Raw genomic sequence first — 21,841 nt, forward strand, 5'->3', positions numbered from 1 at the left:
TTCTCAAGTGAGTCCCCAGGTTCTCAAGGTAGCTGGTGGTTCCATAAGGAATAGAGTACTGCCAGCAGCCATGGTTTTTTTCCTCCTAGATTCTTGCTCCAGATATAGACATATTGGAACATGCAAACCCTGGAGCTAGTCAATGAAAAAAATCAATAAATAAGTCAATGTAGTCATTGATGACCACCATAGCCAGCTTTCCAGAACTGAAAGCAGCTGATACGAACAGGTGCCTCATACAGCTTGATCCACATTCTCTCATCTTCACCATAGTTCCTAGAGAGATGGCTGGCACCATAATGGAAGGCACAGGTACTGCCGGAGAGCAGAGCAAAGGGCCTCTACTCCAAGCCTTCAATTTGCACAAGATACTCTTACAGCCGTACTATAATGTCAGTTAGGAAGGAAGTCAGGTGCACCCATAGTTTAATGACTAGAGCACGGGTTCAGATTTCTATTTAGCTGGCATGTTAACTATTGTGCATAGCTCACAGATAAACAGAAAGCCCACAGATTGGGAAAAGATCTTTACCAGCCATACAACGGACAAAGGCCTCATATCTAAAATAAATGCAGAACTAAAAAAGTTACATTCCTCCAAAACAAAACTGCAAAGAACCAATAGCCCTTTCAACAAGTGGGCTAAAGACTTAAAAAGAGACTTCTCTGATGAGGAAATGAGAATGGCCAAGAGACATATGGAAAAGTGCTCTACATCACTGGCCATAAAAGAAATGCAAATCAAAACAACATTGAGATTCCATCTCACCCCAGTAAGAATGTCCTATATCAAGAAAACTAACAATAGCAAATGTTGGAGGGAATGTGGCCAAAAGGGAACCCTACTTCATTGTTGGTGGGAATGTAAACTGGTTCAGCCACTCTGGAAAGTGGTATGGAGATTCCTCAGAAGGCTAAACATAGAGGTCTCCTGTGACCCAGCAGTCCCACTTTTGGGCATCTACCCAAAAGACCACAAACAAGAACACACTAAAGCCACCAGCACAACAATGTTCATCGCAGCACAATTTGTCATAGGTAAAATATGGAACCAACCCAGATGCCCCTCAGTAGATGAATGGATCAGGAAAATGTGGTACATATACACAATGGAATTTTATGCCTCTATCAGAAAGAATGACATTGCCCCATTTGTAAGGAAATGGAAGGACTTGGAAAAAATTATACTAAGTGAAGTGAGCCAAACCCAAAGAAACATGGACTCTGTGGTCTCCCTCATAGGGAATAATTAGCACAGGTTTAGGCTAGTCACAGTAGAGGATCACAAGAGCCCAATAGCTATACCCTTATGAACACATAAGATGATGCTAAGTGAAATGAACTCCATGTTATGGAAACGACTGTTATATCACTGTTGTAATTACTTTCAACATGTGACGTGAAACCGTAGCTTTATTATTGATGACGCTCTTGTATCCCCTTCCTGTGGTTGTACCTGCACTATCTCTGCATCTTATATGAGTACATTGGAAACCGTGTATACTGGTATTAGAACTAGGAAATTGAAAGGGAGTACCAAAATTGAGAGACACAGGGTAAAAAGACAAGTGACTACAAAAGCAATACTTGCAAAACTGTTTGGTGTAAATCAACTGAACAACTCATGGAGGGAAAAGGGAAGGGGGAGGGGGTGAGGGGAAGGAGGGAGGAGGTAACAAACAGTACAAGAAATGTATCCAATGCCTAACGTATGAAACTGTAACCTCTCTGTACATCAGTTTGACAATAAAAATTAAAACAAAAACATTCTGTTTCAACTTTCTTATAAAAAGTAGGTAATGGTTATATATTTTTATGTGGTCTTAAAAGTCACATAATCAAGAGAAGCACTTAGTACAGACCCTTCCTCTATTTGTCTGGCGTACTTACAGCTTCCCCAAATAGAGACCTTACTACTTACTCAGACCTCATCAACAAGAAAGTATCCTGTATGATGTAGGTCTTCCTTATTCTTGTGCCTCTTCTGGGTGAAGTCATAATTATATGTCAGCCATTGGAATCAACTCCCTGTTCCAGGACAGGTGAACAGATCAGGTAGCCCATGGCCCATCAGGGAGTAGAGCGAGCAGATACAGACGGTACATCTTGGGTTCTTCTAACACTGACTCCCACTGTTACACTTGCACTGGGTGTCTCTGGATGAGGACACGCTGCCTCCTCCTGCATCAGTACAGTGGTGTGGCAGGATGTCCACCCACACGTGCCCTACAGCAATTGATTGTTCACTGGAGCTGGTCTTCATGTGGGCCCTTGATGCCCCTGAGGTGGATGGGACATGGCCTGTTAGTTCTCTACAATGGTACTGTCACTGCTTCCTCTGAAGAGGTAACCTTGTCCACCTCACCCTCAGGTCTTGAAGCCCAGCTCTGGCTGTAGCCTGTAGCATCCCTCTGGGGGCACATGGCGCTGCTCTGGAGCTCCCAGGGGGTGAAGGGAATGGTACATGCACAGTCAGTACAGCCACTCTGTACCAGGCATGGTGGTGAATCTCAGTTCTCATTGAGTCCGTTTTCATCCTCATCATGCGATGTCAAAGGTTACAATGGTGGCCCCTGAGCTGCGGGCAGGGAGCTCTAGGGAGAAACCAAGGGAGGGCTTGCATCAGTGCTTCTAAATGGAGGGGAGAGGTGTCTAGCTGTCCTTATCTGCGGACACTGCCCTTCGGCCCACAAGTGGCACATCAGATGGTGGGCACTTGAGATGCTTGCATGCCCGCATGCTTGTACGTGTGTATGTGCACGTGCATGTGTGCACCAGTGTGCTTGGCGGGGAAGGTGACGCTGGGGACACAAGAGTCCGATCTGGAAGGGCTCAGGACAGCAACGCTGAAGTCCTAACCACATCTGAGTGGCTGGGGCTTGGCTCTGCCTTTTGAGTTGTGGATGGATGGATGTGGAGGTTGTATTTCCTTCTTAATTCTGCTTCCGAGTAACTTTCTGTGTTGCTATTGATTCCTGATCAAGTAATAATGGTGTTAGCCAATGCCTACAGGGCAGCACTTTTTCCAAATGCTGGTTCCGTGGCTGTCTTCCCTGGGCATACTTGGACATGTGTATGTATCATCATACTGCTTGCACTCTGTGTTCTTGGGAACACATGTGTCACAAACTAGTCTTGGGTCTCTTGTGCCCCAACCACTCTGCCCCCACATTCTCTGTCACTTCTAACTTCTGCAGTGAAAACTCTTAGGACATACAGCACTCGCACTCAGGATACAGTGGCCTGGTTAGTTCTGATGCCTCTGCCTTCAGTGTGTGTGTGTGCACAATTGACAAGATGTTCACTCCTACCATCATCACTGGACAAAATATCCTCTCGTCACCTAGCCACTAACTTGTCACTTCTCTGTAGCCTCTTCCTGCATAGCAGGTGACATCTCCCAGTGGTTTTTTTTGTTTTGTTTTTTTGCCAGTCCTGGGCCTTGGACTCAGGGCCTGAGCACTGTCCCTGGCTTCTTTTTTGCTCAAGGCTAGCACTCTGCCACTTGAGCCACAGCGCCACTTCTGGCCATTTTCTATGTATGTGGTGCTGGGGAATCGAACCCAGGGCTTCATGTATAGGAGGCAAGCACTCTTGCCACTAGGCCGTATCTCCAGCCCCTCTCCCAGTGTTCTTAACAAATGGGCATGCCTCAGCCTCCCTCCCTGGCTTCTGCCCACAGTTCCTCTGTCCCTCCTGTGCCTGTGTGGTTTGCCCTGCCCCTCACAGCTGACTTCCTCCTCTGCCCCCTGAGGCTCTCCTGGCACCCTCCCCTGTTCCTCCCAGTATCCTGTGCCTGCTGTGTTCCTATAGATACAAACAGGGCTGGTTTCCTCAACTTTCATCCCCCTTTCTCCTCATAGACCCCAGGATGGCAGGCCTGCCCTGCACAATGGACACCTTCGGCAGCCAAATTTTATTCATTTATTATTTTTGTGGTGTTCCTAGGGCTTGAACTCAGGTCTCTGAGCCTTTTTGCTCAAAGCTAGTGCTCTACCACTTGAGCCCACAGCTCCATGTCTGGCATTTTTAGTAGTTAATTGGGGATAAGAGTCTCACAGGTTTTCCTGCCTGGGTTGGCTTTGAACTGCAGCCCTCAGATCCCAACCTCCACAGTAGCTAGGATTACACATAGGAGCCACCGGGCAACTCAGCAGCTATTTTTTGATCCCTGGAACTTACTTTCTGCTTTGCCATGCTTGGCACCTTGTGGCATGCTTGCCTGCTTGTTATCTCACTCTTGTTGCTAGAGTTAAACTTGATGAGCACAGGCTAGCACATGTGGCATCTTAGTCAGTGTTTGTATCGTGGTTGAACATACAAGATGCTTAGCAGAGAACTGTAAAGCAGGAAGCATGGGGCAGTCAGCCCAGCCCTTGCGTGGCCTCAGGCCCACTGAAGGTGTGTTCAGTGTGCAGAGCCCTCGTCCCCCAGGGCTTTGCCTTGTGGATAGGAGCATGAGAGGTGAGGGAAGCTTTGTAAAGCCAGGTTCGAAGTATGATGAAAAACACCTGCCTATGACGAAGGTAACAATCTTTCCTTGTAGCAGACGTTGTACAAATTAATGTCTAGGTAATCAACAAACTGAAGGCCATATAGCACGCATCCTGTGCTAGCTAGCTACAGACATTTAAGAAAAATAACAAAGCCAAAAATTGAATGTTTCAAAACTATAATAAAGTTGGTACTCCCTTCCTCCCAGTAAACATATCAAGAAAAGATGTAGTGACTCACAAATTTCAACATTACGACTGAAAAGGGAGCTGGGTGTGGTGGCTCATGACCATAATACTAGTTACTTGGAAGGCAGAGATTGGGAGGATTAAAGTTTGAGGCCAGCCCAGGCAAAAAAAAGTGCCCAGGATCTCATCTCAACCAATAAAAAGCTGGATAGTGACATGTGTCTAACATTGCAATATGCAAGAAATAGAAATAGATAGATGTTGGTCCAAGACAGCCTTCAATGTGATACCCTTAAAACAAAAAAGGACTGGAGTTATGGCTCAAGCAGTAGAGCACTTGCCTAGCAAGTATATATATGCCCTTGGGTTCAAACTCCAGTATGAAAGAGGAAAAGAGAGAATAAGAAAAAAGAGAGAAAGACAACATACTATGGAGCTCCCAAGCATGCAAGGATAGCATTGTAAACAGTCACATATCAAAACCTTTGACAGACACCATGAAATGGGCAGATTTGGTGTTCTATGTCATCATCTAGATTGCCTAGATATGAGTTGTTTTGTTCCAAGTTCTCATGAAATGATTGTTTTCCCTTTAACATGTAGGGTCTTTGTGTCTCCTGTGGACTTTGATCCTATCCAGAGGTGGCACAGCTGCCTTGTGGTGTGGGTGTAGAGGAGGAGGTGTCCTCACAATGTATTCAGAGCATAATGCAGGGGTATGGGAGAGGTCTGGGTTTATTTGTCTCTGTGCTTTAATTCAGTTCTATGAATGTTCATTGGAAAGACTAATTTGATCATTGAGTTGCCTTCACCCTTGGTCAAAAACCAATTCCCTGTATCAGTGTGGGCGAATATTTGGAACCCTTATCTTCTTCCAGCCACTCACTATCCCTAGTCAGTGCAATAGGCCAAGTAAAGAATAAACATTTCTTTCAAAAGAAATGAAGTGGCAATATTGTCTTTATCTGCAGACATGATTTTGCACAAGAGTAATCTCTTTAACACATCAAACTACCCAGAAATCTCTTACTGACACTGAGGGGTCAGTTATAAATATGAAGGGTATGAGTATCTAACTCACAAGGGAACATGGCCTAGTGTAAAAAAGATGTCAGCTTTCACAATAATGAGTGAATGTAAAACAAAGCTACACTGATTATTGTTTTATATATATGTGTGTGTATACATATATACACATACATACACACACACACACACACACACACATATCAAAAAGCCAAAAGCAACTTATTCTTGCTTTCGAAGTATGTGGATTTGATTTAAGGAGCAAACCCAGGACCTTCCTTGTGCATGCTAGGAAGCACTCTTTCTGAGCTACAACTCCAGCCCTTGTTCTCACCATTCTGAGAAACCGAAGTGCTCCCAAATGGTACTTGTTGCAAAAGGAAATTGTTTAATTTTTATTACAATACATGAATGGTACAAAGTAAAGGGTTTTTATTATGTTGTTGTTGTTTGTATCTATAATCCTATCCTTTCCCTCCTTTTTGTCTTCCATGTATTTTGTGCTGTTTTCTCCTAGCTTCTGCAAACGGGGAAGTAGCATGGTGCTTGATTTTGTAGGACTGGCTTGTTACATTGACCATAATGATTTCTAGGTCCATCATCCATTTTTCTAGCAAATGACATTATTTCATTCTTATTGTGGATGAGTAAAACTCAATAGTGTATGTATATCATATTTTTGGGCAGATTCTAAAACTTGGTACTGTGAATGGTGTCACAATAAACATGATTATGCAAGCATGTTTATGGTGACTTTGATTCCTTTAGACACCTATCAGAAGTAACTCAGTTGGATCATGTGGGAGAGTTTTTTTGTTTGTTTTTGGCTTTTGTTTTGAGGAGCCTCCATACAGATTTCCATGGTGGCTGTATTATTTACATTTCTACCAGCAGTGACTAAAAGTTCCTTCTTCACCCTCCCAACATGCTCATTACCATTTGCTGTTTGTTTTCTTGACAATGAGCATTCTGACTAGGATGTGATGAAATCTCAGTCTCATTTTGATTTGCATTTCCCTGATGACTAAAAATGTTGAACATTTTTCTTCCTATATTTATTTGTCATTTGTAATTTGAAAAGTACTCAGTTTAATTACCCATTTGTTGATTGGATTATTTGCTTTTTTGGTATTTAATTTTTTGAGTTCTTGATATATTCTGGATATTAATTCCTTAAACAGATGATTAGCAGGCAAAGGTTTTCTCCCCTTCTGTAGGCTGTCTCTTCACGCTGTTGTTTTCTTTTGTGTTGTGCAAGAACTTTTAAATTTGGTGCCATGCCATTTGTCAATCGTGCTCTTATTTCCTGAACATTTGGAGTCTTAGTAAGGATTTCATTGCCTATGCCTATATCTTGAAATGTTTTCTTGTAACACTTTCAAATTTTCAGATCTTATTTAAGGTCTTTTGGTGCATTCTGTGTTCATTTTTGTGCAAAATGAGAGATAAGGGTCCAGTTTCACTCTTCTGTATGTGGATATCTGGAGGCTTTTTGCCAGTGCATGTTTAGTGTCTTTGTCAGGGATTGGATGGCAGTACCTGCTTGGGTTTATTTCTAGACTTTCTATTCCATTGAACTATGTGACTTGTTTTAGTGCTAGTACCATTTTTTGTTACTATAGCTCTGTAGTATAGTTTCAAGTCAGGTATTACAATTCTGCCAGCACTGTTCTTTCAAATAACACTTTCAACATGTGAAACGATTCAACTTCTGCAAGGATTTTTTTGCAGCATCTATTAAAATACATTTATATTTTGATACATTAAGAGAATCCCCCATGAGGTGTGAGTGGAGAATGGTATGGACATATGGCCATTCATTGTAAGATATGAATACATTTTTTGTTGTTGTTGGAAAAGCATATCATTTAAAATGTGACGTGTGCTAAGATAGAGAAAAATTAGGTGCCCACACAGCATGTCTAAGAGCATGAGGGATTTCTACAAAGGCTTCCAGCAGACAGCCTGGTCTGGTCTGGGGAATTGGGCCCGTTGGTTGCCGTTAAGTCCGCCATTCCCCAAGCAGGTGGACCAAGGTCCAGCCTAACTCTCTGGTTTCTGACTTGTGACTTCCCTTTCTAACCTAAACAGACTGTGTGGTCTTTGATCAGTTCCTAGACCTTTATTAATCTCCTCCTGGGCCTCCTTCCCTGCTTCTCAGCCTCCTGAGCTCCTGAGCTGGTTGGCTGCTGTTGTTGAAAAAGGCTTCCCATCATTGTGGCTCTGCCATTTAATTTGGAGCTACTTGGCATGTTTCACACCAAGGAGACTTTGGCCAAAAGTGCTAATTAACTGGAAAGTAATGTTCCAGCTTTTATTTGTATGCTTCTGTGACCTTAAGGAAGCTTCTGGGCTGGAATCTTGCCGGATGAACCCCAGCTTCTGGTCCTGGGTGTTTGGTTTACTAAGTGTACTGCATCACTGCTATTGATTTCATGTCATATCACAGACTTTGAGCAGGGGGAAATCTGCTCGGACAGGTTCAATTGGGGCCTTTAAAAATTAGAGATCTACTTATACTTTTAAATTGGCTGGGATATGTTTGAGGGTGATTGTTTTTCCCTGGCAATAGGCTCAGTTTTATTAGAAACTGTGGAACATTAGATTAGCAATACAAAATGAACAATAACAGTTCGTATAAGAGCAGATCAAAATCTCAGGCAATATCTGTCAGAACACTCAGATTCTGAGCAAGGATATTGAACTAGAGGAGTGACATGGCTTTTCCAGAGTTATGTGAAATTTTAATTACAGTCCGTCAGTCCGTCAGTCCGTCAGTCAGTCAGTCAGGACTTAGCTCCCGGATTTCTGCTTTGCATCCCAGGACTGCTGGTCTCCACCTGAAGCTCCTCCAGGCTCCATATTGGTCCCACATCCAAACGGACCACATTCTGACTCAGCTCTTTTGTCTTAATGTTTATGGATGGCTGTGTGCCCATTTCAGGATCAATTTCCAAAATCAAATTTACTGAGTGTAATTGGCATTTTTGTAAAATACAGGCATATGAATCATAATCTGATGAATTTGGCAATGAATTTGGCAGTACCCATGTGGCCACCACCACCACTAACCTAGAGGACACCGAGTCACCCCCAGTGTGTCTCTGCCTCCAGCCCCACTCAGCTCTCATCTCCCTCTCGTCACTGAGGATTGACGTCGTGTCTGAAGTCCTTGCAAGCCCACAGTCTTGTCCAGCTTCTCTTGCTAGCCTGACGATCTCAACATTTCTCCATGCTTGACATAGGCCAGCAGTTGGTTGCAGAGTAGCATTCCCTTTTGTGGCTATATGGCTTCTTTTATTTTGTTACCTGCCTTTTGCTAGACATTGAGGTTTTCTCCACTTTGGGATTATTATGAATAAAGTGTCTATATATATGAATACACATTTACATATGTGTATTTATGTGGATATGTGGTTGTTGTTTTTCCCTCCATGGAAGTTGAATGCTGAATATAGTGTGCTAGTTGTAACTTTGGGTTTATTAGGACTTATTTGTCTGTATTTCAAAGCATCTGAACTGTTTTGAATTGCCACCAGCAGTTTCTGAAAGTTCTGGTAGATTTTTTAGGACTGTTTCTACATGATGATGTTGTCTATGAAGAGTTTTACTTTTTCCTTTTCCACCACATAATTCTAGTTTCTTGACATTGAACTTGCTAGGATTTCAAGCACAGTGTGGCTAGAATGGCTATGGTCACACAGTTGCCTTTATTTTGGGTTGTTAGGTAAAAACATTCAATTTCTACCTTAAAGTATGGTTTTTTTTAACTGTAAATTTTTTATGAGTGCATTTCATAAATTGAGGGTATGCTTTTCTATGTCTAATTTGTTGAGAGTGCTTATAAAAATTATAAGTGAGTTCTACACTTTGTCAACTGCTTTTCTGAAGCTATTGATTATACAACTCCTTTTTCTTTTTGATAACTATGCTGATATAGCATTGATGCTCAGTCCTGCATGACTGAGACCAGTTGTGGTTAGCTAGTGAGTGGTAAGATAGGTGAATGGATCATGATGTATATGATACATTTTATATACTACTGAGTTTGATTCACTAATACTTTTCTTTTCTGCCAGTCCTGGGGCATGGACTCAGGGCCTGAGCACTGTCCCTGGCTTCTTTTTGCTCAAGGATAGCACTCTGCCACTTGAGCCACAGCGCCACTTCTGGCTGTTTTCTATGTATGTGGTGCTGGGGAATCGAACCCAGGGCTTCATGTATACGAGGCGAGCACTCTTGCCACTAGGCCATATTCTCAGCCCTCACTAATACTTTTCTGAGAAAGATTATTTACATCACCCTCAAGAGTAGTTTGTGTATGTGTGTGCGAGCATGCGTGCACCTGTGCCACTCTTAGGATTTGAACTCAGGGTCTTGGTGCTTTCCCTGAGCTTTTATGCTCAAGGCTAGCACTCTACTACTTGAGCCATAGCTCCACTTTCAGTTTTTTTGGAGCTAAGAGTTTCACAGACTTTTCCAACTGGGCTGGCTTTGGACTGCGATATTCAGCCATCCGAGTAGCTAGGATTATAGGTGTGAGCCACTGGCACCTGGCAAGAGTAATTTTCTTAAAAGCTCTCTGTATGATTGTGTTATTTAGATATTATTGGTCTGATAAAAAAAAAAAGGAAAGGCAGGTTTTCTTGGTTCTTTTTGTTTTCTGAAGATGCTTACATACAATTGGAATTCCCTCAAACACAAATGTTTGACTGAATTCACCTGAAGCCATTGACCATGGGGTGGGTTTCTTTATTTCTTTCTTTCTTTCTTTCTTTCTTTCTTTCTTTCTTTCTTTCTTTCTTTCTTTCTTTCTTTCTTTCTTTCTTTCTTTCTTTCCTTCCTTCCTTCCTTCCTTCCTTCCTTCCTTCCTTCCTTCCTTCCTTCCTTCCTTCCTTCCTTCCTTCCTTCTTTCTTTCTTTCTTTCTTTCTTTCTTTCTTTCTTTCCTTTTTCTTGTCAAAGTGAAGTACAGAGGGGTTACAGTTTCATATGTAAGGCAAGTGCATTTCTTATCCAACTTGTAATCTCCTCTCTCATTTTTCCCCCCCTCCCCCCTCCCCATTTCCCTCCCCCCCCAATGAGTTGTACAGTTGGTTTACACCAAATGGTGTTATAAGTATTGCTGTTGCAATGGTTTGTCTTTTTATCGTTTGTCTCTCAATTTTGGTATTCCCTTTCCCTTCCCTAGTTGCAATATACATATATACAGTATCCGGGGTACGAAGATCAGTTACAATGATAGCAGGGGTAAAACCACAGGACAGGAATACCAGAGAGCGAGAAAAAAGGTATGGTTTCACATGGCATGTTGAGATTAACTACAACAATGATATACCACTTGTTTCCATAACTTGGAGTTCATTTTGCTTAGCATCATCTTATATGTTCCTACGGGCAGAGCTATTGAGCTATTGTGATCTGCTATGTCTGTCCTAGAGATGTACTAATTATTCCCTATGAGGGAAACCATAGAATCCATGTTTCTTTGGGTCTGGCTCACTTCACTTAGAATAATTTTTTCAAAGTTCCATGGGGTTTCTTTAAGGAGGACTTTTTCATTATGGATTTCATCATGAATCCAGATGCTTCAATTGGCATGAAGATGTTTAGGATTTTATTATTTTTTTAATATTTTTATTATCTTTAAGTAGTTGTACAAAGGAGCTGCCATTCAGCAAAGCATTTTAAGAATAAAATGTATCTTGATAAATGTCACCTCTTTCAGCATTCGCACTCATCCCTTCCAACCTATCCCTTTTCTTACTTTAAATTTTGTAGGATATACAGTTCATTCTCCCCACTTCTTTTCATTGGTCTACCTTCCTCCCTTGTTCCCCTCCTACCCCTCTCACCATTTCTTGGTGTTTAGTTTGTTGAACTATGATTTCACCATTCTAAGGAATTACACTAAGTTCTTTGCTAATTATACTTTATTTGAATTAATACATTTATATACACATGCATACCACCCAATGTATTTACTTACGTATTTATAAACCAATTCTAGTTTCCACAAACGAGAGAAAACATGCAATCTTTGTCTCTCTGGGCCTGATTTACTTCACTTAATGATTTCTTCCAGGTCCTTCTATTTCTTTGCAAATGATACATTATCATTCTTTCTAATGGATGAGTAAAATTTCCATTGTGTGCATATGCCACATTTTCTTGATCTATTTGTCCTTTGAGGGGGATCTGGGCTGATTTTCTGTTTCTCCTTTGTTCCAACTGGGAATGTTTGTCCACTGAAGCTAAGTTGTTAGCTCTCACGTTTCCCTTCTGTCTTTTTACAGTCTGTGGGATCTGTACTGATTCCCGTTTATTCCTGATGTTAGCCATTTCCCCACTTTTCCTTGATCAACCCGAAGAGATCACCATCTTTATTGATGTTTTCTACAAGTGGGTTTCAGATACTCTTAATGTTTTGTTTTTGTTTCTATTTCCATTTAAGAATGGTCTGACCCTACCCTCCATATTAATTTGTTCTTCTCCCTGCCACCCACCACCAGCCACGCAGCCCCTTCTCCTGGATCCTCTCATACCCAAGCATACTTAGTTGTGGCCTGGAGCAACACAGTATGGCTCAGAGGGGTCTGGGTATGTTTCTTTCACTAGATCTGAGCACCTCCAGGTGTGTCTCTTTCCTCTTCATGGCTGTACCTCTGGCACGCAGTGGCCATCCATTCAGAGCCAGCAGATAAATGGTGATAAGGGTGAATGAATGTTCTCTGAGCAGTCTATGTGCACACAGGGAGGAGGGCTGCACACCAGTCAGGGGGAGGGCTGCACACCAGGCAGGAGGAGGGCTGAATACTAGGCAGGGGAGGGCTGCACTCCAGGTAGAGCTGTACACTCGGCAGCTGCCTATCTATCTATCTCCCACTTGTCTCTTCCTCATTTACCCACCCCGAGCTTCTTTGTATGCAAACAGCACAGGGCAGATACTCAGTGTAGCATTTGTGTCTATGGATGTTCAATAAAAGGTAACCATTGAGAGACCCTTCATTTTAGTTCAGCAAATCATTTGTAGGATACCTAGAAAATAAACATTTTGCTTTTAGCTCCTTGTTCCTTATGGAATTTTTATAATCACCATCCCTCAAGTTAAGGACCAAAGGACTCTCTCTCAGAGGGAAAGTTGGTCATCAAAGGAGTGCATTGCTTCCCAGTCCTGTGACTGGGGGAAAGCTAAAAAATCCATTGTCTTTTGCCTTACCAGCCTGCAGTATGGTTTTTATTAGAATATTCTAATTTTACCAGATTGTGGATGGATTTTCTTTCTTTTTTCCTCGTTTAATCATTGGTGGAAAGATAGTAATACCCAATTTCACAAGACCTTTTCTGTGCATGATTTTTCATTAATTAGATATTTTTCCTCTATAATTCTGTCTTTTTTCTTGGTTCTCTACAGAATAAAGATACAGCCAATTCCAAGAAAACAGAAACGGACTCTTTCTTCTTTGTTATATGACACTTGACAGTGACTTGCCTCTGTGTCATTTTTGTCCACTCTCCAGGCGATTTCTCCTACACTACTGCCTGGGGATGACATTAGCTTTACCTTAACATCCAAACGAGCCACTGTGCTATTTGTTGTTGCTTCACAGATCCAGCCTTTAAGATAATTTCCTTGACTATCATGCCTGCAGTCTTGAGTACTGGAGGATGGGTTGGCTGTTGGCTCACTTACTAGATTGGTTCTACTGGACTGATACTCTTGTCATCTGCTGAGAGGTCAGCAGTATGTGTGCTTCATCCTTTACCAATCTCAGAACCCAGCACTTAGAAGACACCTAGAAGTGTCCCAAAGGTCGAATGAGGGAACAGTTAGCACAAGCCAGTCAGCTGGACTCAGTACTCTCACTGAAAGGCCCTTTGGATTTGTGGTCAGGGCTTTCTCACTGCTGAGGATGAGGGTGATTTCAAAGGTCCAAGACCTGTTCTCAGAAGCCAGCAGCCCTCTGAAGGGCTATGTTTTGGGCCAAGGAGAGTGGGAAATGATTTGGGTTTTGTGGAGCCCAGAGTACGATTCTTTTAAATTGCTCTCCGTTTCACTGTGCACTGGGGAAGGCATGGCTTTATTGTGGCCATCAAGCAGTGGGGTTTATATGGGTGGAAAGGACCAGGAAGGGCAGGTAGGTGTTTTTGAAAGTTCAGGTTTGGAGATTATGTATAAATACACAGGCATAAGAATCTGGGTGGCAGGACACAACTGGAACAATGGCACAGACTATTTTTCTAAGGAAGATAGATACACAAATGGCTAGCAAACATATGGAAAGATGTTCCACATCTCCAGTCATTAGGGAAATGTAAATCAAAGCCACTATGAGACACCATTTCACACCCATTAGGGTGGCTATTATCACAAAAGTGGAGAACAAGTATCAGCGAGGCTGTGCACTGCTGGTGGGGACGAATGTAAAATGCTGCCATTTCTGTGAAAAATGACATAAAGATCTTTCAGAATAATTAAATACAGGATAACTCTGTGATCCAGAAATTCTACTCTTTGTACACCAGAAACAACTGGAAGCAAGGTCTCGATGTTTGCACACCCCTGTTCATCACATTTCTCACACAAGTGACAGAGTGAGCACTACCTATTGCCACTGGCTGACAGATGGGTGATAGAGGTGGCCAGTGCATACAGTGGGAACTTGTTCAGCCTTCAAAAGGCAAAAGAAGCCAGGTGCCAGTGGCTCACACCTATCATCTCAGCTACCCAGGCAGCTGAGATCTGAGGATCTCAGTTCAAAGCCAGCCTGGGTAGGAAAGTCTGTGAGACTCTTATCTCCAGTTAGCCACAAAACAAAGCCCAAATGGAGTTGTGACTCAAGTGATGGTGCACTAGCCTTGAACAAAACAGCACAGAGACAACACCCAGACCTTGAGTTCAAGCCCCAGGACCAGACTGGCATGCGTACACGAGCACATACACACACAGACAAACACACAGACAAACACACAGACACACACACACACACACAAGATTGAGAGTCCTGACACATGGTGCAACAGGAACAAAGCCTAAAAACATTTAGGTAAGTGAAATAAGCTGACCACAAAAGGACAAAGGGTCTGCTTTCGCTCCCCTGAGGCTCCCAGAGTCGTTTCATTCATGAAGACTAGAAGTAGGAAGCTACTTCCTTAGTGGGAAGGGAGTGTGTGTGGTTTAGACGATTAATTTGGGGAGTTGTTTCTGTAGAGGGATACTGCTGTCGTTTATCATGAATGTACATCCATGTACACTGAATGTGTACATCCATGCTCTGGAGGTGTATATGTATAAAGATGGAAATGGTAACTTTTTTCAGCTATATTTTCGTACACGAAGAACATAAAAATCCAGCAATGGGACTAAACCCCGTTGCTTCTTCTTCTGAGCCACATTTCCTCAGGGTGCCAGCTGGGTAAGACTGCATACAGAGAAAGGGCTTCCTTGTTCTCCCAGAGTCTTTCCTAAGAAAAGTCCTCACTCATGTCTGCAACATTGTATTCATTGTTGTCTTCCTTCGACCTTGGAGAAACTGAGGCTGAGGTTGCTAAGATGCGGTACCCACAATCTCACAGGACCGTAGTGGCACACGAGGTCTCGCTGGCAGCCATACCTGTGGTGCTTCCTCTGTGAAGCTGCTTTCCCTTGGGAGAGTCACGCTCCTCCTTGGTGTGGCCTCCCTGCGACACCATTCACCTATAGGCTGTTTCCCTTGCGTTCTAGCTCCCTCCTTTGGAGAGGAACAGGTCAATAAAAACAGTCACCCCAGGCGGACCATGTCCTCCGGGGAGTTCACTGCAGTGACTCTGGTAGCTTGGGGAACAGAGCAGAAGACCGGGGCTCCTTCCAGCTTCCCACAGCAGTGGCCGGGTGAGGGTGAGCACCTACTTCTATGCCTTAGCAAAGTGGGTGCTAGCGCCAGACCTGCTGCCCCGAGCTCACCCGCTGCGCCCTGACTTCTGCCCTTACCACCACCTCCAGAACACTCTTCCCCTCGGCTGCCAGTGACCACCTGGATGTGCTGGTGGCTTTCTCACAGCTAAGTGGACATGCCACAGGGGACAGCCGGTCCTGCTTCCTGGAGCTCGCCTAGTTGGATGCCCATGGCGCTGTCCTTTTGGTTTCTGGCTTGTTGGTGCTCTTGATATCTGGTCTGTGGAACCATTACCAGATCCTGGCTATGGAATGGTTGCCCTATATTTTCCTCTAAGAGTTTTCTCTTAAAGTCCTCTCCCTCCCCATTCTTAATGATGGAAACAAAAAAGACTTCTAAAACTGAAGCTTCTGGAAGAACCACTTGTTCTTGCCTGTCTTGTATCTCTCCTCAAACTTGACTTTGGCCTCTCGCCGGGCCTTGGGTTTAAGAGCTGGGTCTCTGAAGACATCCTTGTTGACCACAGTTTTTGTCCGGGGGGATATCCATAGAGCACCTTGTGGGCAAAAGGTGATTGTAGTTAAAGGTCTTGATCTTTGACCTCTTGGCCATCTTCTTCTTGCCCATCAGTTCCAGCCACCAAAGCATGGCTGTGGGAGCGATCTGAGGTGCCACCATCTGTGTTCTTCACGATGACGGCTCTGCATCTGGAGTAGCGTCCGGCCAGGACTAGCGCCACTTTCCTGGGTTTCAAAAACTTGCCGGTTTTGACAGCACCCAGCAGGCCTACAAGCAAAAGGGAAGACAGGATTCTTATGCTAACATTTCACCTTGAATAAGACTGACCTCACTTCCTGTCCCTCTCTTAAAGTTTTTATTGTAAAGGGCCATATGGTAATATTCCAGACTTTGCCAGCCATAGAGGTCTCTGTTGCATATCCTTGTTAAAAAAAAAAAAAGTTAACTCGACTTTCAGCTCTCAGGCCATACAAATACAGCTGATGGCCAGAATTGGCCTGCAGGTCACAGTTGCCGAGGATGGTTTGGGATTGTGCTGTTGGAAGGGTTGATTTGTTGTAATCAGGAACTAGCTGGGCTAGAAGATCTTGTTGCTATGGTTACTCTGGTTACTTCCAAATTCCTTCAGAGTTGGCTTATGTTTTGGCGTGTGTGTGTGCATGCTCACATGCATGTGTACACGTGTGCGTGCTGCTGCAAATGCAGCTTTCCCCACAACAGTGTTGGTCCTCCCCCCTCACTCTCCCTTCCCTGTGGGCAGCACTGCGGGTGGATCTGTGCACTCCTCCGGGGGGCTTCAAGGCTGGTGGTGGAGGCAGGCAAAGTTCTCTGTTCTCCTTTCCCCTCCCGGTCTCAGGTGGGAGCCTGAGCCCCTGGGACACTTGTGTAGGGTCCTGGCTCAGCACCCTTGCCTTCCCTCCCCACTGGGGTGCATCTTTGCCTGTGAGGACCTTGCTGGTGCCCTCGGCCTGCGCTTCCTACCTCTAGTGCCCCCCTAAAGCCTCGTCTCATAGAGGAGGGTCAGTCAAGGCTGGGCTGGGACCAGGGTCTCAGGTCTGCCTTTTTCGTGGTGGTGACTGATCACCTCCTCCATGCCTGTACCACTCGGAGAGGCCTTGATGACTCTCCAGCCATGATATGGGTGCGAGCACCCAGGGAGGACCCATGGAGAGGAGCCCAGGGGCGAGGGAAGTGTCCCCAGTCTGCATCCTGAGAGTGAGGTCTTCACAGTGTTGAGCCCCAGTCAGCCTTTCTCAACCCCACACACTCTTCGCCTAACTGGGTAGTGACTTACCTTATCCTATACTGCTGGCTGCTAGCATCACACGTGTCCTTCCTGGGTAGCCTTCCTTGCCCTGTCACTTCACCTCTTAGGCATGTCCAGAAAGTGTGGTGAGCGGGGGTCCCTGGCCTAGCTTTTCCTGTGGGGGGCCAGCCTCCCGCAGGTGACCTCCCTGATGTCCCTTGCCCTTCCCTGCCTCTGTCTGCTCCACACTGGTCGGGGGTTTTAGCCCCCCGCGCGCTCCCTCGACCCACGGGAGAGATGGGGAAGGCACGCCCCGACCCGACAAGCCAAGCAAGGAAAGGGTCGGCAGACCGCCCGCACCCAGCCCTCCCTCACCGGAGGACAATCAGACGGCCTGGGAGTCAAGTCAGCGCAAGTCTCGTGTATTGAGGAAGTACGTGCCACTAATATAAGGCACAGGAGCCAATCGGGCCTAAGATCGGCAGGAAGGGGAGGGGTGAGCTGTCCATCAAGGGCAGAAGGGCTGGGGCATCACAGCCCACAGAACCGCCTCTGGGTTATAACCAAAGACACTTGTAGCAGCTGCGCGTTGTTGTTAGGCGCCACCATCTTAGCCACACGTGGCCCCAAGACTGAGAAACAGGCGGTGCCAGCTAGTTGACTTCCAGGTGTGCCACACACACACTAGCCCTGCCCCCTGTCTACCCTGTGTATTGAAGAGATGCTTACCACAGTGTGTTTTCCTATCTAAACTGCTGTATCTAGCCACAGAGAACATCCTGCAACCTCTTTGTGTGCATGTGTAGTTGGGGATTATGTAGACCTTGGGCATCTGCAGGGATTAAGGCCCAGGGCTGGGGTTGAGCCAGGGCAGGAGCTGTGCGGTGTTAATACCTCTGCTGCTAGGGTGGTCTTTAGACTCTTGCTCAATGATCCCACCCAGGAACTCGAAATCCAGATCACCTAGAGGGCTGACTTGTCTTTTCCTATGTCGTTTTAGACTCTGGAAGCTGTCCTGAATTTCAAGTACTCTGGAGGACCCGGCCACGTCGAAGGTTATTACAGGAACCTCTCCCTGGGTCTGCATGTGGAAGTTGAGCCGTCTGTGTTTTTCACCCGGGTCAGCACGCTCCCTGCAACCAGGTACCCAGGCTATAGCATTATGGGTCCCACAGTGTCCCCCACCCGTACCCATCAGATCTGCACCTTGGGGACTCAGAACTGAGGTTCTTCATTAGACACAGGTTCCACGGAGTGGCCCTTCCAGGTGGTCCTTTAGGAGTGGGCTTTGGGATGCTGCTGGCCATTTTCATGTGTGCTCTTTGGGCACAGCTCCTTTCTGTGGATTGACCTGCCTCTCTTGTTAGCAGGGGTCAGCAGAGCTCAGTATGTCCTGGGGACTCCGGAGGAGCCCAACAGCTCTGTGTGCTGCTTTGGGTCAGCACAAGAAGTGTTCTGCTTCAGGGCCTCGGCTGTGGAGAAAAGCCATGAGCTCGCAGTCACATGCAGCCACAGGCCATTCTGCGGCCCAGCTACGCTCTCTGTAGCTGGCCTTAGAGGCCTGAGCTCCCTCCCAGCTGGTTTGTCTACGTCAGTCAGATGCGTCAGGAGGTGCTGGGGTCTTCTCTGAGGTAGAAGGGCGGCAGTTCTCACCCCACACTTTGACCTGTGGTGAAGTGGAAGCAGTGGAGACCACAGGCCCTGGCTGGAGCCCCAGCCCCTGGACACCCTTGAGGCTCAGCATCCTGTCCAGGTTGTTTAGCCTCTGGTCAGCAAGTGCTGGCCTCCACGGAGCTGGGTGACACTGTCAGGCAGAGCCATGCTTTTCACGTTTGTAGAGAGGGCAGACCGGCTCACTGTTACTTATTCTTCCTGGAGTTCAGCAGCATTGATGACAGACATTACTTGTCTGTCTTTGAACCTGAGGTGGACTCGGGGAGGAGGACATCCCAGGGAACCCCCCCACCCGCATTCCATGGTGTAAAGTGGAGAAGTGCTGTTCTCTGTGTTAATGTTGACACAAAAACCCACTTAAAGTGATGCAGCCTCAAATAATAAGTGTGGTTTTGGTTTATTGGAAAGACAGTTTTTCTTCCCAGCGGTTGGAGAATGGCTTCAGCAGGAATTCATGGCTTCTCTGGGCCTTGCAGCACCACATTTCATCATCTGTCGCTACCTCAGTCCTTGCAGTAATGTCTTCACTGGCAAGGCTTGCCTCTGCTTTGAATTTGTCTGCAGCATTAAAGCACTTGTCCCTGGGGAGGACGTGGCCAGGTTGCTGCCAGACGATGGCAGGGACACCCGGCCCCTTTGTGCGTCAGATCTGCTCCATCGCAAACCTGCAGTGTCTTTCTTTTGTCCCCTTCCATTCCTGCCACCATCGCTGTCTCACCGATTCCTGTAGCAGCACAGCTTGCTATTGATTCTTTTTTTCTCCTCTGTTGATAGCTGGCTCTCACGTCACAGCCCCCACAGTTGTAAATGTCCATTGCACATGATGCAAAAGGCTTCCACAGGTTTAAGAGAGGTGGTGGCTAGCTGGCGGGCTTGTAGGTCCCGACCCCCCTGTCCACGGCCCTGACTTTCTCTTCTTTTGGCCTGTGTCTCTGTTCCCAGCCCCTGGTCTTGTGAGCCAACCTGTAAGCTTCCTTTTCCATTGTCACTAAATGTTAGTGATTACCACATATTATGGGTCAGACCTCTGAAATGCCTTTTCTCATCATTGTGGGAAGACTTGATCTCTGTGCCTCCCTTCCTGCTTTATCTCATCCTATGAACCCTGCTCATGTGTCCTGCCAGGCTCACACACCCTCCCAGGGCGCGTTTCATGCTGGTACTGAGGCTTGATCTCAGGGCCTGGGCCACGGTGTGTGTAGCCATGTCTCTTGCTTCCTCTGGGAAACACTGACAAGGCCCTGGAGGACCAAGAGCGCAGCTCGGCTCCCAGTCCTGGCGCTGGCTGTGGCTCTCCCATTCCTGTTGGCCTCCTTGCTGTCCACAGCACGGCCATTCTTCCCTTCTTCCCTTCTTCCCTTCTTCCCTTCTTCCCCTGCTGGGGAAGCCAGGGAAACCAAATGGCTTGCTCGCCACTGAGCCACAGAACTGGTGTTGGGGACGCACTGCACTGTAGCCCTCTCTCCTCTCTGCACATCACAGTGTTTGTGTTTAATGCCATTATTGATTTTTTTTTTTTAGCTAGCATGCAGTAAAATGGAACTATTTGGTATGCATTATTTTTAAGCTCTAATATAACAGATACACCGAGGAGCTTCACTCTGCTGCCCTGGTTTTACTCCCTAAACGCCCCCCCCCCAATGTGGCAATGGCTCGTTGGCTTTCCTTTCCTTCACTGTGGTCTGAGGCAGTACAGTCATCTCTCCTGATCCTGTGGGAGTGGTCGCTTGCCCTCAGCGTGTGACCTTGAGATCTGTGCGTGTGGCTAGTAATCAGGCTTCCTGTCCTTGGTGCTGAGGGACACCAGGGTGCCCCTGCACCCCTACTAGCTGAAGCACGTTGGGTTGTATTGTGATTATGAACAGATCTGCTTACTTACTATAGAATTATATACAATGATTTGGGGAAGTATAAATGTTCCTGTCTCTAAGGTAAATAACTAGGCATGAGATCACTGGGTTATAAGATCAATGTGTGTTTTCTTCCCCCACCCTCTCCCCCCCACCCCCCCACCACTAAGACTTGAACTCTGGGCCTAGGTGCTGTCCCTGAGCTTTTATTTTGCACATAGCTAGCATTCTACCACGTGAGCCACTGCTCCACTTCCAGCATTTTGGTGCTTAACTGGAGATGAGTCTCACAGACCTTATTACTGGGGCTGGCTTTGAACTGAAGTTCTCAGATCTCAGTCTCCTGGGTAGCTAGGATCACAGATGTGAACCACTGGCACCCAGCTGGATCCATGTAATTTTAATTATTCAACTTTACAAGAAACTACTAGGCTGTCTTCCAGAATGGTCCTGCCTTCTTCCATACCTCTGGTAGCATTTAAGTGTTCTATTTGCTGTCTCCTGGGTGGTATGGGGTACTCTCTATTTTTGTTTCGTCTAAACTTTAATCATTTTAACAGGTGGGTAGAGCATCTTATCATGACTTTAATGTGTACCTCTCTAGTACTTAGTGATATTGAGTATCCTCTGTCTTTATTAATTTTTTAAAATAAATTTGGTTGTTCTTATATGGCCTTTTGGCAGAGTTTCTTTTCAAGTCTTTTGCCCAGTTTTTATTGGGTTTTCTTACTGTTGAATTTTAAAAGTTCTTAAAAATGTATTATGGATGTAAGTCCTTTGTTTGATTTTTGCATTTCTAAATATATTTTTTAACTCTGTCAATTTTTTCATTCTCTTAACAGTGTCTTTTACAGAGCAAAATTAAAAAATTAAGTTCATTGAAATTTTAATTTAACAGAGTGTTTTTTCTTTTGTGGATCCTACCTTTGGTTATGGAAATTTTTCTTTTATATTTCTTATAAAGATTTTGT

The 21,841-nt window shown here is 45.2% G+C and overlaps 1 protein-coding gene and 1 pseudogene across 2 annotated transcripts in view; one reads left to right on the top strand and one right to left on the bottom strand.

The window, feature by feature from the left end:
• Positions 1 to 21,841, top strand: part of Trappc9 (trafficking protein particle complex subunit 9) — a 407,886-nt gene that overhangs the window by 255,281 nt on the left and 130,764 nt on the right. For both annotated transcript variants that reach the window (XM_048358924.1, XM_048358925.1), the window contains one exon: positions 18,347 to 18,489. In XM_048358924.1, the coding sequence (XP_048214881.1) occupies positions 18,347 to 18,489 (143 nt within the window). The remainder of the gene's footprint in view (positions 1 to 18,346; positions 18,490 to 21,841) is intronic.
• LOC125360998 lies at positions 15,977 to 16,404 on the bottom strand (annotated as a pseudogene).

This window comes from Perognathus longimembris, chromosome 12, assembly GCF_023159225.1.
Source record: "Perognathus longimembris pacificus isolate PPM17 chromosome 12, ASM2315922v1, whole genome shotgun sequence".
In the NCBI taxonomy this organism is placed as follows: domain Eukaryota; kingdom Metazoa; phylum Chordata; class Mammalia; order Rodentia; family Heteromyidae; genus Perognathus; species Perognathus longimembris.